Raw genomic sequence first — 16953 nt, forward strand, 5'->3', positions numbered from 1 at the left:
TCAAACTTTCTGTGAGCTTTTCAACATGTTTTAGATTCTTTACTCAAATCTGCATCACAGCTGATAGTAACTCAATTGTGTTATTCTACTCAAAGCTACAAATAATGTAACTCTAAAACAACTATACTTTTGATAATATGAAAAGTTGTAAAACAGAGGTGGTGCAGTACAAGCTCATACAATGCTTATCTATGGTATACAGTGATCTAATTAAAGGTGTAATTAAAACTGGATGAATCATACCCATCTCTAAAATACACAAACACATCAAACTTACCTCTGTAGCATATAAGATATCCAACACTTTTGCTACTAGTTCATTGTTCTCACCCTCATCTTGACACAACACCTCAATTTCTCTTAGTTTCCCAAAGTAAAAGTCTCGTTCCTTTTCCAGTCCATTCACTGTCAGTCTCAAATCCATGAGCTGAAATATCAACCTCTTTTACCAATGACATGAATTAATATATCATTAATATATATAAAAGTTGGCAGTCACATATTATAAAACACAGTTTAGCCACAATCCATTTATCTGAAAGTGATAACTTAGTGTCTATTATTACTACAGAAGAAAGCACACACCAGCTAAATTTCTGAGCACACACCTGACCAGATAGCTCTTCCACCTGAGCATTGCCACCTCCAGATGAGGAACGGTTATTGACGGCTGGCCGAGAAGCAATGCGAGATGGAGCCTGCCTGCCGCCTGTAGTATGAAATTAGAAAGCAGGTACAGTATTGAAAATGTCACACACTCGTACTGTTAAATATACAGCAGTAGGATATTAATTTCTATTACTTTCTAGAGAAGGGAAAGAAGTTGTATGCAGCTTTCATGGATTTGGAGAAAGCATATGACAGGGTGGATAGACAAGGACTGTGGAAAGTATTAAGAATATATGGAGTAGATGGGAAGTTGTTGAATGCTGTGAAAAGTACAGTATGTATGATGGTGCTAAGGCTGCATTGCATGTGGATGGTGAACTGAGTGAATTTTTCTCTTTGAAGGTTGGGTTGAAACAGGGATGTGTCATGTCTCCATGGTTGTTCAATCTGTACATGGATAGGGTAATAAAAGAGGTACAAGGTAGGGTAGTGGATGTTGGAGTGGCCCTGGTGAGAGAGGATAGTGTTTGGAAATTCCCTGTACTGTTGTTTGCAGATGATACTGTGTTGTTGAGTGAAGGCAAAAGGGAGCTGCAGGGCTTGGTGGATGAGTTTGGGAGTGTGTGTAAAAAACGGAATCTAAAGGTGAATGTAGGGAAGAGTAAAGTGATGGTCTTTGAGAGAGGTGAAGTCAGTGAAGGTACAGCGAGGTTGGATGGTGAGGAATTGGAAAGTGTGAGTACGTTTAAGTACTGTACTTGGGTAGTGTGATGAGTAAGGATGGAGGTTTGGAGGGTGAAGTGCTTGAAAGGGTACAGCAGGGAAGAAAGGTTGCTGGTTCCTTGAAAGCAGTGATAAGAAACAGGGAAGTGAGCATGGAAGTGAAAAAGTTACTACACAACAGTATTGTGATACCAACTCCAACGTATGGAAGTGAAGCTTGGACGTTGTTGGAAGGACACAAGTCAAGAGTGAGAGCAGTGGAAATGAGTTATTTAAGAGGAGCCTGTGGAGTCACATGGAGAGACAGGCTGACGAACGAGGATATAAAGGAGCGTTGTGATGTGGATGTGATAGGAAGCATTATGAAGAACACACTGAGGTGGTTTGGCCATGTGGAGAGGATGGAGGGTGAAAGACTGACGAAGAGTGTACTGTATGTGAGTGAGGTGGAGAGGGGAAGAGCGAGGGGGAGGCCGAGGATGAGATGGAGGGACGGGGTGGAGAGGTATATGAGAGAGGGGGGGAGTGAGTTGGGAGCAGAGCAGTGAAATGGCGGGGGACAGGACAACGTGGAGGCGATTTGTTTGTGGCCATCCCAAACGGGACTGAGGCGTCTGGCAATAGATAGATAGATAGACAGACTTTCCATATGCACCTGCCAATAACCTCTTGCATGGATTACAATGTTAAAAGTGGAAATAAATGTAGAGCACTACAAAACAGGCCATATACACAGTACATCCATCTACAAGACACTGCACACCTTTCTAAATCACTAATGATGAACCATTTACTCAAACATGCATCTATCCTTAATCCCTTACACATGGTTAACTCATTCAGAACTTTTCTACACTAGAAACTCTATTCCACTTTTCATAATCCCTCACTCTTCACTTTGTTATACGTTTAAGATGGCCATAATTAACAGCCCTTCTTACATGTTTTCATTTACTAGTACTGCAAGTATCTGATCCAAACATTCAGACATGTACAACTTCTTACCGTCTCCATCAATAATCTTTCATAAAGACTTTCCGGCAACACTAAGCAAACTTATTCAATGACAATTTTTGCACTAAATTCAGTTATCTTTTCTACTGTAGAAGGATACAATCACAGCATTTTTTCAATCCATTGCTTCATTCCCACCCATCAAAGCTTTGTGGGACTTTCTACATTAACCCTTAAAGTCCTATGTTGGGCGATCATCGGTTTCGGAACTTGGTTTGTGACGTTCTATGGCTGATGGTTGTAGAGAGGTTACAAAAAATTGGAGAGCTGTAACTCCACCTCTGTTATGATGTAAATGGTACCTAGCCAATGGAAACTAAGAGATCAGGTGGTGGGAGGCATCCAACCCCCTCCCCAGGTGTGGGGAAGGAGCCCCCCACGCCATCTCTCTACCACCATCTGCCCTATTCAATCCTGCCTTCTGTGTTCCCCTCCACCCAAACTACCCCTCATACCCTCATCTAGACCATATTGGTTGTGTGGCAGGCATATTCCCTCCCTTTCCCCACCTCCTGATGTCCCCCCACACTCCCTACTTCTCCCTATTCCTCCTCATGACATCCCATTCTTGCTCATAGTGAGAAGCAACTTTTTAATTTTTGAAGGTCAACAATGTGGTAACCATTAGACATATGAGAGTGAAATGTACATTTTCTGGTGTGTAAAATGAAGCTCTTCAAATCCAGATCAAAATTTACTTTGGTGCAATTCTCTCTCTCTCTCTCTCTCTCTCTCTCTCTCTCTACACAAGGGGTAACAATTTTTATTTTTGACATTCTTTGACAGTTGCAAGTATGGAAACTATTAAACATTTGAGAGTGAAATATACATTTTCTGATGCATAAAATGAAGCACTTGAAATCTGTAAGACTAAAATTTACCTTGGTGAAAAGTTGAAAAATCGGACCATTTTTGCAGTTCCGGGGGTAGGCAGGGTTGACAATTTACAGTCTTTAGGAGCTACGAACTACTGCCACATAAATCCAAATTATACTTTTCTATTGAAGTACACAAATCAAAGGTGAGAAGAAGCATCAGATGCAGTCAGGGCAATGAGCACATTCCTAGAGTTAGTCAATACATCACAGAAGTCAAACCATCCAAGACAGACATTATTTCAGTAAGGACTGGTTATATATTGCTAGTTTAATATACTGCAATCTTAACCAAAAACCAGAAGACAGTTGATTCCTTGGCTGTACTAAATCCCTCTCTCCCTTCTGACAAAACTGGAAAGATAACCAATTCCTTGGCTGTATTGCAGTACTTCCCTCTCTCCCTTTTGACAAAACTGAAAAGATAACCAATTCCTTGGCTGTATTACTTCCCTCTCTCCCCTCCTGTGCTACTGATGGCACAAGGGTGCATATGAGGGCAGTAATACCACATCTCTGGTCCACCCCTATACAAGAATGGATTATAGAGTCTCAATTTCCACCTTTTATCTGTCTTTTAACCTATTTCTTCCCAGGACATACAATGTATTTTACTCAATCTTCAGGTTACTATATTCTGCTGTGGAGAGACTATTCAAACTGGTGAGGTCAGACACAGCCTTTATTAACTTTTTAATTACAGAGGCCTTCCAAGTTCAATAAAATCATCAGGATGTTGAAAAAAAAAAAAAAAAAAGCCAGACTGATGAGGTCAGTCCTTCAGAAATATGTGGTGGGTACTGTTTAATATGCACCTGCTCTCACTATTTAGTATGTACACATATTATTAAGCATGAACACATTTACTACATTCACTGTTTAGTATACACACACATATTTTTATTGTTTACTGACCAGCAGCAGGTCGTGGAGCAGGCCTGAAGGTATTAGGACCACCAAGAGCCTTCCTGGGGGCACCTCCACCTCCGGCTTTCCCCAAAGGTTCTCCCATCCGTGCTCCGAGGGCATCATATTCATGACCCCCATAGTTTGCATCAAAGAACTTCTTAAACCACTGCAGAAAAACAAATAAAATTTTACATGTGAGTTCCTTTTTTTCCCCAACAGTTTCAGCAGCTGTTCTGGCACTTGGTTTAGCTTCCAGACCATAAAATACATTACAGTAGCTGTACCATGGCCAACCTCAAAACAGATAATCCATATGAAGAAGCATGACATTATCTGATTTGATGTGAAAACAGTACATATTGTCTTGAAGTATCCTAACTGATATACAGCAAAGTACAGGGTACAGACAAAATAAACAACGCTAATACCAACTCACTAAATGCATAATAGAACAATCAAAAAGGGAATCAGTACCAATGAAGAGGCAACAGCTATCATTCTTACTGTAAGATTAAGAATTATAACAGGATTGTGGAAGATTTTGCGCACGTACGGTGTAGATGGCGAGCTGCTAGGTGCCGTCAAGAGTTTTTATGATGGTCATGAGGCATGTGTAAGGGTAAATGGGCAATTAGTGAATGGTTCACGATCAATGTGGGCATGCGACAAGGTTGTGTAATGTCCCCATGGTTGTTCAATATATATATGGAAGGCGTGATGAGAGAAGTAAAAACATGAGTAACAGAGAGAGAGATGGTGTTGGTAATGAATGGAATACCTCAAATTTGTATGCTGATGATGCAGTGCTATTTGCAAATACTGTACTGGACAAGAGCTTTGTAGACTAGTGCAGAGTTTTGCTGATGTCTATAAGCGTCGTGCCTTGAAAGTAAATATAGAAAAGAAACAAGTGATGGTAATCAAGACAGAAGGTGACTCCCAGTGTGACGTTACAGTGAATGTAGAAAGACTGGAATTGGTGAGAGTTCAAATACCTGGATACAGAGATAGAAAAGAGAGGAAAATGTGCAATAGAAGTGGAAGGTAGAGTGCTAGAAGGAGGGAAGGCAGCTGGTGCTATGAAGGCCTTGATAAGAAACAGAGGCTTGAGTGTTGCAGCTGCACGAGGCTTATATGAAGGAGTGTTAGTGCCAACTTTAGCATATGGATGAGACTATGGTGTGGCATGAAAATGAAAAGTAAAGAGTGAGAGCAGTGGAGATGGGACTGCTGAGAAGTGTATGTGGAGGACAGAGAGTGGATAAGATGAAATAATATGATTTGTGAAAGATGCCGAGTGAGGAAGTCTGTAGACACCAGAATCGAAGAGAGTGTACTGAGATGGTATGGTCACGTGGAGAGAAAGGATAACAATAGAGTGGTGAAAAAGGTATATCAGAGCAAATTTGAAGGAGGAAGTAGGCAAGGCAGACCAAGGAGAATGTAGAGGGATATGGTGGATGAGTGCGTGAGGAAGAGAGGTATAGAAGTCGGTGAGGCTAGGGGACTGACGAGATCAAGCTGGCTGGATGAATGTTGTGAGAAAAAGTGCATGCTCAGGGATCTGGCACCCATTTTGAACATGACAGTGTTCGGATTGACTCTGTTGGATACGTTTATGTGAAGCTACAGAATGTGGTGAAAGTTATTGTCATATCAGATACAGCCAGGAGTCCGGGGGCTTAAATGATGAGTGAATAGATGCATGGCCCATTGAAGTGGACAAACTTGAGCCGTCTGGATGTTGCTACTCCTTACCCTGCCCTAGGGTGGGAAAGGAACTCCGGATGATGATGATAATGACGATAACAGGCCTTCTGCTATTGTGCCTTCACTTGTGCAATTGCAAAATGGTCTCCTATTATGCATCTTTTGCAGCACCATTTGGAATACTGAAACTATTTACTTTAGGAAAATCAATAAAATCATACATCTTCCTGAACATATGCCTTTCCTATCTATCTATCTTTCTATCTATATACCTAGGCTGCTTCCCCCAGGGAAAGGGAGGTAGCCAAGACAGGACGACACACTCCCAATTTACTCATCCACTTAAACACATTCATTCGCATCTTAGCCCCAAAGGGAAGAAGGGACAGATCCTCACCGCACCACACCACATGAGAGTCAACTGCGCAGTGCAATCAGTGACATCTGCAGCAGGGCCCGACAGCAGAGCTGGTTTACCCCTGCCACATCATAACAGGCCCATCCCCTTACCCACACCTGACCTGATTGGCTGATCAGACAAATGCAGGAGAATATCCCCTCAGGGCTGCATCATCATTTATTCATTCACAATTTCTCTCCATTCATTTCCATCATGCACAGCCACTCTTCCTTGCTCAACAGACATCCCTCTCGCATCCAACGCTCTCTTCACACTGTCCACCCATCCTACAGTATTCATCGTCTTCCTCTCAGCCTTTCACATCAGATTTACGTACCTTTTTCACCAATCGCTCATTATCCATTCTCTCCACATGCACAAACCATCACAATACCCTCTGCTCAACTCGATCAGCCATCTCCCGTACAACTCCAGTTCTCCTTCGCACTTCATCATTTCTCACTCGATCCATACGTGTCACTCCACACATACTCCTTAGACACCTCATCTCCATTACATTCAAGCTTTTCCTCTCTGCTACACCCATATTCCTTCAGTCCCATATAATGCAGTCGGTACCACAACACCCTCATACAGCCTTCTCTTTACATCCATTCTAAGCAAACAACTTCTAAACACTTTTTTCATTCCTCCCAGCACCTTTCCCACTTCATTTATTTTAAACTTCACTAATGCATCAATTCTTTCATCCGCAGCAACATTATTCATTCATTCATTGCCAGATGCCATGTATCCCAAACAGGGTGGCCAAGGGATCAGAGTTAATTGTTTTACAGGGAGGGGCACTAATCCTCCACCAACCCCGCTTGACACGTAGGGAGAACGTTATGCCAACAGCATCTGGTGTTCCCAGGCGGTCACCCATCCAAGTACTAACCAGACCCAACGTTGCTTATGTGACTCTAAATACTTAAAACACTCTACCTCCTCAAGCAACTCACCATTCAAAACTATATTCATCCTCCTACCATCTACCAACCTCATACACTTCATCACTTTACTCTTATTCTAATTTACTATCAATTTCCTCCTTTCACACACCCTTCCAAACTCCTCTACCAACTGTCTCAATCTCTCCTCTGAATCAGCCACCAGTGCAGTATCATCTGCAAACAGCAGCTGCTTCAGATTCCACTCTCTACCATCAACATTCACCAGACTCGGACCTCCACCAAGCACTCTTGCATTCACCTCCCTTATAACACCATCCCTATAAATATTAAACAACCAAGGCGACATCACACATCCATGCCGCAGCCCCACTCTCACGGGAAACCACTCACTCACAGATATTTCCCACTCTTACACACGCTCTACTATTTGCATAAAAACTTTTCACTCCTTTTAGTAACCTACCATCAAATCCTACAATCTTAAAACAGTCCACAAACCCTCCCTATCAATTCTATCATACACCTTCTCTAAATCCATGAATGCCCATAACACATTCTTACCTTTCGCTAAATACTTTTCACACACCTGTCTCACAGCAAACGCCTGATCCACGCATCCTAAACCACACTGCTCATCACCAATCACTCCCTCTGTACCCTCTCTAACTCTCTTAATTAACACTCTACCATACTGTATACCTTACCTACAACTCTCAACAGACTTATACCCCTAAAGCTAGTACATTCATACTTATCACCCTTACCTTTCTACAATGGGACCACACAAGCACTTGCCCAGTCAACTGGCACCATACCTTTCACAAAGCACACAATCAACAATCTTACTAACCAATCAACAATAGTCACTCCACCACCTTTCAGGCATTCCACAGCACACCCATCCATACCTGCAGCTTTCCCTGTTTTCATCTCCTTTACTGTCTCCTTCACTTCCTCCTTCGTGATCAAAGAATCATTCAACTCTCTCAACACATTTATTCCATGAACCCTTCCATCCGCCACAATCTCAGCCTTCCTTTCCTTCTCTACATTTAACAATCTTTCAAAATATTCCACCCATCTCTTCCTTACTGCATCCATCTCAATTAATATCCTTCCATCCTCTGCTTTTACTCGCTCTTCCTTCCCAGACTCTCCTTTTCGCACCCTTTTCACTTCCTTCCAAAACATTTTCTTATTCTGTAGAAAATTCTCAGTCAACCGCCTACCCCACCTCTCATCTGCTGCCACTTTAGCATCACGCACAGTGCTTCTTGCCCTATTCCTCTTTTCCTTATACCTCTCATATAACACCTCATCCTTCCTCTGCAGCCGCGCTTCATATGCACATCTCTTCTCAGCCACAACCATACTTATTTCCTCACACCACCATCCGCTTCCCTTTCTTACATCACCACCCACTTGTCTCACACCACACACCTCTTCCACATGCCCCACCACAGCACTCTTAAACAACTGCCATTCCTCCTCCACACTGCCATTTTCCTGATCTTTCCTAACAAAATAAATAATTATACAGACACGGCAAAAAATGCAGTATCAATGTTCCACAGCTATCTTCAATGCCCTCACAAATTAGCCCAGCCTCATGAACAGTCAAGGACAAAAATTTGTCTAATTTTCACTTCTACTTCTTGATTTTCTCTGCTGGCTAATACAGTAAAAGTCCTATTATTCGGCAGCTGATTATTCGGTAGATCCGATATTTCGGCAGTTTTTTGAGAAACAGACCCATTTACGAAAATCTTTGATTGTTCGGCAGATGTCTGGAATCATCTCGGCAGTCCAGGAAGTGTTATCTGTGACTTGTACGTGTAGGCCTAATGTTTCATTACACTTCTGTATGTTCACTAGTTTCTATATTTTTCTGATTCAGGTATAGTACTGTACTAATTACAATATTGCATAGTATCATACAGTATAGTAACCACCCCCCCAAATTAGCGAGGGTTACGTTCCAAGCCCCCTCGCTAAGTCTTGAAATTCACCCATTCTTGACGCCCTCCTGAAAATTACAATTACCGGTAATTACGTAACCCATGAACACTGATACTGTAATGCATTACCCATAAATAAATGTTGCTTGTTAAATCAGTTTCCCCGTTGTTTCTGGCTGTATGGCTGTGACAGCTCTTGTATTCTGACTCCTCAGCATAATGGTGGAAGGGACTGTCCTAATTGTTTAACTAAACCTAACCTAACCGAGTTTAACTGTACCTAATAATTTAACCAAACCTAACCTAACCTAAAGTTGGAAAAATTCATAAAATAAAGTGGAGGAATATGAATTGGTAAGGTCTTTCCAATGAAAGTTAAACGTACATTTAGAGCCCTTTCTTTTGTTCGTTTTTGTGTTTACACGTGGAAGAAAGAGTTTTGATGCAAACAGTAATGTATTCCATTAACCCCTTAATAACCTCCGGCACTGAACAACCCTTTACAGTACCGATGTCAGTGATGTCGAGTTTGTGTGAGCTATGAAAAACTGTGAACAACTATGGGAAGGGAACGAAGGTCACTGGTATGTTTACACGACTCTACGCTACGATTCCAAGCAGTCAGGTGGTCGCTTAGTCTGAGATGTTTTCGCCCATTTGGTAAATGCACTGTAACTTTATCAATTCTTCCGTGACATAGCGAATCATAGCATGGGTTTAGGAAGCTAAATAACACATTGCTAGGTGCACCAGACGATTACCTTCACATCTTTAAGAAAAATAAATTGATTTCAGAAGAATGGAAGACACTTACTCTACATACTCAGAGAGGGATTAAATTTCTTCTATCTTCTTAAAGATGCGAAGATAATTGTCTGGTGCACCTAGCAATGTGTTATTTAGCTTCCTAAACCCATGCTATGATTCGCTATGATTCACGGGAGAACTGATAAAGTTATGGTGCATTTACCAAATGGGCGAAAACAGAGATTAAGCGACCACCTGACTGCTTGGAATCGTAGCGTAGAGTCATGTAAACACACCAGTGACCTTCGTTCCCTTCTCATAATTGTTCACAGTTTTTCATAGCTTATACTAACTCGACATCACTGACATCGGTACCGTAAAGGGTTGTTCAATGCCGGAGGTCATTAAGGGGTTGATGGAATACATTACTGTTTGCATCAATACTCTCTCTTTCACGTGTAAACACAAAAACGAACAAAAGAATGAGCGCTAAATGTACGTTTAACTTTCATCAGAAAGATCTTACCAATTCATATTCCTCCACTTTATTTTATGTAATTTTCTGACTATTTTATTTTGTTTGGAAAAAGTACTGTATACAGTACTCACTCCAAACACATTTGTAATAATATAAGTAGTGATGACAGTGTCCACCAATACAAATGATGTACTGAGTTGGTAGGAAATATTCCGTATCATTTCGGTCATCCAGAAGTGTTATCTGACTTGTAGGCCTACGGTGTCATTACACTTGTAATGTTCACTAATTCATTTATATATTTCAGGTTCAGGTATAATACTGTATTGATTGCAGTATTGTACAGTATACGGTACTCTCTCCAAACATAGTTATAATACCATAAGTGGTGATGACAGTCTTTACCAATATATTTAAGGTACTGAGTGGGTAGGTTTGTTGATTATTCAGCAAATCCAATTTCTCGACATCAGCCCGGTCCCATAGATACCAAATACTGTAATAGGACTTTTACTGTACTCCTAAACTGAGGGGATTGTTATTAGTGGTAGGTGGGGGCGCTCACCATCCACTCACTCGATGTATTGCTGCTCTCGGGTGTCTGCCCTTTCCTCTCTTCCATCCTTTTTTCCTTCCATCCCCTTCTGTCTTTCTATCCTTCATTCTTTCCTTGTCCTTCTGCCTACGGGTGACTTTACACTCCCTCTTCTGTCTTTCTTTCCTTCAGTTTTCCATTTCCTTCTGCCTGTCGATGACTACACTGAGTGACAAGCCAAATAGTTTCTTGTACACCAGGAAACCATTTACTACGCTGAGTGGTAACCATATAACCAAATTTTGGCACCTGGTGGTTTAGTGGGTAATAATTGTGCTCCAGTCAGATTGAGCCAGTGAAGGTTTATATCCAAGGGGTGGTTGGCATTGATTACTCATGTAATGCCACTCAGGGATAAATGAGGTTGGTCACTCTCATCTTAAATGTCGAGACCAACTGCCTAGCCACGGGCTCCTACGCTCCTCTTTGGGCAATGTAGGATTGGATGATGGATGGATGGACTTCCCTTTCGTATGCATGTAAGTGTGTGTGTGTGTGTGTGTGTGTGTGTGTGTGTTGTGTTGTGTGTGTGTGTGTGTGTGTGTGTGTTCTTACCTAATTGTTCTTACCTAATTGTATCTTTACAGGAATGAGTCAAGCTCGTAGTGTCCTGTGTCTTAAACCATATTTATCGTACATATCCTTAAATTTGTGAACTGTTTTGGCAAACGCTATTTCATATGGTAGTGCATTCTACTGGTCAATTGCTCTATCTGGGAAACTAAATTTCCTTAAGTCTTTATCACCTTTTTTTATGCAGTTTTTTGCAGCATCCTCTTGCTGATGCTTCCCCATACATTAAGTAACCATTTATGTTTATTTTCTCCTTCCCTGATATGCATTTATACAGCATAACCATGTCACCTCTTTTCCTTCTCTCCTTTAGTGTTGGTAGATTCAGTTTATTTAGTCTTTCTTCGTAGCTTAGATCCCTTAAGCTTGGTACCCATCTTGTAGCAGCCCTTTGAACTTTTTCAATCTTGTCTATGTGTTTTTTGAGATGAGGACTCCAGACTACTGATGCATATTCCAGGGTTGGTCTGATGAATGATGCTATTATCTTTCTTAGCATGTCTTCATTTATGTATGTAAATGCTATCCTCATATTGGCAAGCAGTGTATACGTTCCGTACCTTCTCACTGATGTGGTCAGCCGGAGATAGTCTGTTATTGACAATCACACCTAGGTCCTTCTCTCTTTCTGATGTGTGTAGGGTTTTATTTCCTAATGTATAATCCCAATCAGGTCTTTTTCCACTTTTACCAAACTTGATTACATGACACTTGTCCACACTGAATTCCATTTGCCATGTATTACTCCATTCATGAAGTTTATTTAATTCTTCCTGTAGCTCTTTACAAAAGTGTGTCAGTAATTCTCCTTTGTATTTTTGCATCATCTGCAAACATATTTAGATAGCTTTCATTTCCAGTGTTACTGTCTATATCAGTTATATACACTAAAAACATGATTGGTGCCAGCACTGAGCCCTGTGGTACTCCACTAGTCACTTCTTTCCATGATGAGTAATTTCCCCTTAGTACTGTTCTCATTCTTCTTTTCATGAGAAAATCTTGCATCCAACAATACAGTTTGCCTCGAATTCCTCCTTGATGGTACAGTTTCCATAAAAGTCTTTGGTGTGGTACTGTGTCAAATGCTTTCTTGAAATCTAAATAGATACTGTCCACCCAACCTTCTCTTTCCTGTAATGTGTCTGTTACTCTGTCATAGTAGCTCAACAGATTAGTAACATATGACTTTCCTTTTCTGAAACCAAACTGTCTTTTTGTTATCATACTGTGTTCTAGGTGATTTACCTAAGTTTTTCTAATATGCTTTTCTAATACCTTGCTCACAACACTGGTTAGTGATACTGGTCGGTAGTTAGGTGGATTTTGTCTATTCCCTTTCTTGAATAAGGGAACAATGTTTGCTTTCTTCCAAATATCAGGTAGTTTACCTTAACTCAAGGATTTCTTGAAAATTAAAAATAATGGTTTATTTAACTCCTTTGCACATTCACGTAGCACCCAACATGAAATTTCATCAGGACCATTTGCTTTTCCTTTGTCAAATTTACTTAGTTCCTCCTGTATTTCTTTTTCTGATGTTTGTATATCTGGTAGTATGTGTGGGCATGCATGTTCCACATAATCCCTCACAAAATTTTTATCCTCTGTAAAAACTGATTGGAAATTCTTGCTTAGTGTGTGTGTGTGTGTGTGTGTGTGTGTGTGTGTGTGTGTGTGTGTGTGTGTGTGTGTGTGTGTGTATATATATATATATATATATATATATATATATATATATATATATAGTTAGAGCAATGGAAGTCTGGACCCTCTAATACACACCATACTGTATAGTTGGTAGGGTCCAAGAAATATTGTACTGTACAGTAGGAAAATTCCTGTAGTTGGTGGATTTTCTTCTGGTGGTTTTTAGCAACTTTACAGGCTTACCACCACAGGCTGTGAGTTTATGAGCTCAGTGCCTGCCTGACTTTGGATGGGAAAGTACGTCAGATTTTCTTGTCCTGCCTGGCCCTTATTAATTTCAAAGCTCTCATTTTCACACCCTCCTCTGCCTTAGTGAATCATTGGAGATGGGTCCCAAGCCACTAACTGATGTAGAAAAAGCCCGAATTTTAACTATGAGAGGAAAATGTAAAAATTAAGGATATTTGTATTCGAACAGGGCAAGGAAAATCTACCGTTACGTCACTCCTCGCTGCTGCCCGCCACCTGCCAAAAACACAATTCCCCAACATAAAGACAGGCTAGGACCTAAAAGGAAGACATCACCAACTACAGACAGGTTACTGAAGCAAGCTGTGTTAAAAGACTCACGTTTGATTGCTAGACAACTGAAAGATATGTACTGTACCCAGAATTGCTGAAAGATGTGTCTGAAAGAACCATACGGCATCAACTTCAGAAAGACCCTAAGATTCCCAGCCGTACTGCTGCACTGAAGCCTCTCCTGACAGAAAAGATGAGGAAGAAGCAACTTGAATTTGCAAGACAACAGCAGCACTGGACTGTCCAACTCTGGAGTGAGGTTATGTTCTCGGATGGAAGTACATTTCAGGTGCTCAGCTCACATTGAATCAAGGTACGCAGGCCAGGAGGACCAACAGATGTGACAGATGCTACACCATCAAGACCGAAAAGCAAAGTCCCTCAGTGATGGTTTGGGCTTGTTTCAGTGCCAAAATGGGCAGAGGTGGTATATATTTCTTACCGAAAAACTTCACAATGAATGCTGCTCGATACAGTGGGGTTCTGAAGAGGCATCTGTTTGATCACATGGCTATCCATGGGACCTCCATTTTCATGCATGACTCATCCCCCTGTCACACTGCTCAAAAAGTGATGAAGTTGCTCCACAGTAAAAATATTCGCATTCTTCCATGGCCAGGCAACAGTCCGGACTTAAACCCTACTGAAAATGCGTGGAAGGAGATCAAGAACAAGGTGAAGGCTGCCAAAGTGTCGTCAGTGCCTGATCTCCAGGAGGTTATCAAGCGTGTGTGGTATCTGGAGATGGATATCAATTACTTTACTAATCTAGTAGACAGTATGCCAAGGAGAATGCAAGAGGTGATCAAGGCCAAGGGGGAAATGACAATGTACTAAGATAAGCACTGATGTACATTTTCTCTTCATAAATAAATGTTGTCTGTGATAATTTGTTGTTGTTTTGGTAGTGCCCTGAATAGGTCCAGACTTCCACTGCACTGACTGTATGTATGTGTATATATATATATATATATATATATATATATAAGTGATAGGTGGTGGCAACCATCATCCACTCACATGATGTAGTGCTGCCTACTTCCTTAGCCTTTATCTTTTTTTTTTTTCTGTGCCTTCCCTCCTCTCTTCCTTTTTCTCCCATCTTTCCTGTCACTTCTTATTGCTTTTCTTTCCTTTACAGGTGGCATTACATTGAGTAACAAGCCAAATGGTATCCTGTAAGCCAAGAAACCCTTTACAACGCTGGGTGGTAACCATATAACCAAACCATACGTGCTCCCTACATGTCTACAAGTGTGTTGGTGGAGGGTTAGTGCCCCTCTCCGTAAAACAAATAACTCAAAGTCAATGGCCACCCCTTACAGGATTATGGCATCTGGCAATAGATATTTAGACAGATAGATAGATAGACAGATATATATATATATATATATATATATATATATATACATACAGGTAAGCCCTTAATTCACGCGAGGGTTACGTTCCCAGACCCTTCGCGTGTGGTAAATTCGTGTATATGTTCTGCCCTTGTGTGCACATAATTATGGATGTCTACTAAGTATATTACATCTGAATAATACTGTTTATGCACTACATACACTTTATAAACTAGCATAAAGTATGAAAAACAACAAAAATGTAAGAAATTTAACACTGAAACCTGACAAGCACAGGCGTAGATGGAGACACAACAGCAGTCTGGTGCACAAGCCCTCACTGCCTCCCATATGCTACATTCTGCCTTCTTTATTGTCCAAACAGTTGACTAATTCACCCTAAACACACGGTTCCAAGCCAGTTCACAGGCGTAGGTGGAGACACTTCAGCACAGTCTGGTGCACTAGCCCTCACTGCCTCCCTTCTTCTTCTTCTTCTTCTTGTGACCTCTGTTGCTTTGTATCACTTCGTAGGTCCTCCTTCTCTTCTTGCTCCTTATCCTCTTCTCTTTTCTTGATCACACTTCAGTTTTTTTTTTTTTTCGTTACCTTTTTTATATGTTTATTTACTGTCCTTCTTGCTGTTGCCTTTTCTTCCAACACTGTGTTAGGAATATTTTAGCAAACTTCATTATTCTCCCTGTTTCTTCCTTATCCCCATATAGTCCCAGTACTGTACAAATCCCCGCATCTTCTTCCTCAAGTCTTCTCTGCAATTCCTCCATTCCTAATGTATGCTACGTTCTGCCTTCTTTATTGTAAGAACAGTTGACTCACCCCAAACACACGGCTCCAAGACAATTCACCACGAAGTCAATTCACCATCAAAACATGGACGATTTCCTGTCATTCTATAAATATACTTATTATTGATTAATTAATACTTTAATAACTAATTTTCAGGGGGATTTTATCTCATATAAGTAAAAAACTAGTGTACTGTAATTGCTAAATAAACTAGTATGTAAATAAATGACGGGGAATCGTCCTGATGGAGAATTGTCGCTGACGTTCCTCCCTTAAGTTTGTCCAACACTTTAACTATCTCTGCCAGCAACATCACTTTACTAGTCCGTTTTGGTGTGTTACCATATGCATCACTAGCACTACACTTAGGCCCCATGTTGGCAGACAAGGCAAGCAATCACTGGAAGGCAGAAAAATAAGCCACAAATAACGATTCGCGAGTCATGCATGGTTCGACCGTCGGATTCAAACTGACTGTGTGGTGCGTGGTAGACCTACCTCACACACACACACATATGTATGGACACTGGCAGCAGGTAGGCATTTTTATATTTTATTTATTTCTCTTGTATATTAAACTTATTTATTTGAATACTATAATTTTGTTTTAATTATTGTACGAAAAATTCGTGGATAACCGAAATCGCGTGAAAAAAGTTCGCGGGAATTAAGGGCTTACCTGTATATATATATATATATATATATATATATATATCCATCCATCCATCCATCATCCAATCCTACATTGCCCCCATGAGAAGCGTAGAAGCCCGGGGCTAGGCAAGTTAGTCCTGACATTTTAGATAAATAGAAAGATAGATAAAGATAGACAGATATATATATATATGGATGTGGATGTGATAGGAAGCGTTATGAGGAACACACTGAGGTGGTTTGGCCATGTGGAGAGGATGGAGGGTGAGAGACTGACGAAGAGAGTGTATGTGAGTGAGGTGGAGGGGGGAAGAGGGAGGGGGAGGCCGAGGATGAGATGGAGGGATGGGGTGGAGAGGTATATGAGAGAGGGGGGTGTGAGTTGGGAGCAGGGCAGTGAAATGGCGGGGGACAG

The 16953-nt window shown here is 41.0% G+C and overlaps 1 protein-coding gene across 5 annotated transcripts in view; it reads right to left on the minus strand.

The window, feature by feature from the left end:
• Eb1 (microtubule-associated protein RP/EB family member 1) overlaps positions 1 to 16953 on the minus strand; it is a 41886-nt gene that overhangs the window by 20024 nt on the left and 4909 nt on the right. For all 5 annotated transcript variants that reach the window (XM_080267603.1, XM_080267602.1, XM_080267598.1 and 2 more), the window contains 3 exons: positions 4137 to 4296; positions 609 to 709; positions 278 to 427 (listed from right to left, as the gene is read on the minus strand). In XM_080267603.1, the coding sequence (XP_080123729.1) occupies positions 278 to 427; positions 609 to 709; positions 4137 to 4296 (411 nt within the window). The remainder of the gene's footprint in view (positions 1 to 277; positions 428 to 608; positions 710 to 4136; positions 4297 to 16953) is intronic.

This window comes from Coenobita brevimanus, chromosome 24, assembly GCF_032717465.1.
Source record: "Coenobita brevimanus isolate Jiangsu-jjx chromosome 24, ASM3271746v2, whole genome shotgun sequence".
NCBI classification, from domain to species: Eukaryota; Metazoa; Arthropoda; class Malacostraca; order Decapoda; family Coenobitidae; genus Coenobita; species Coenobita brevimanus.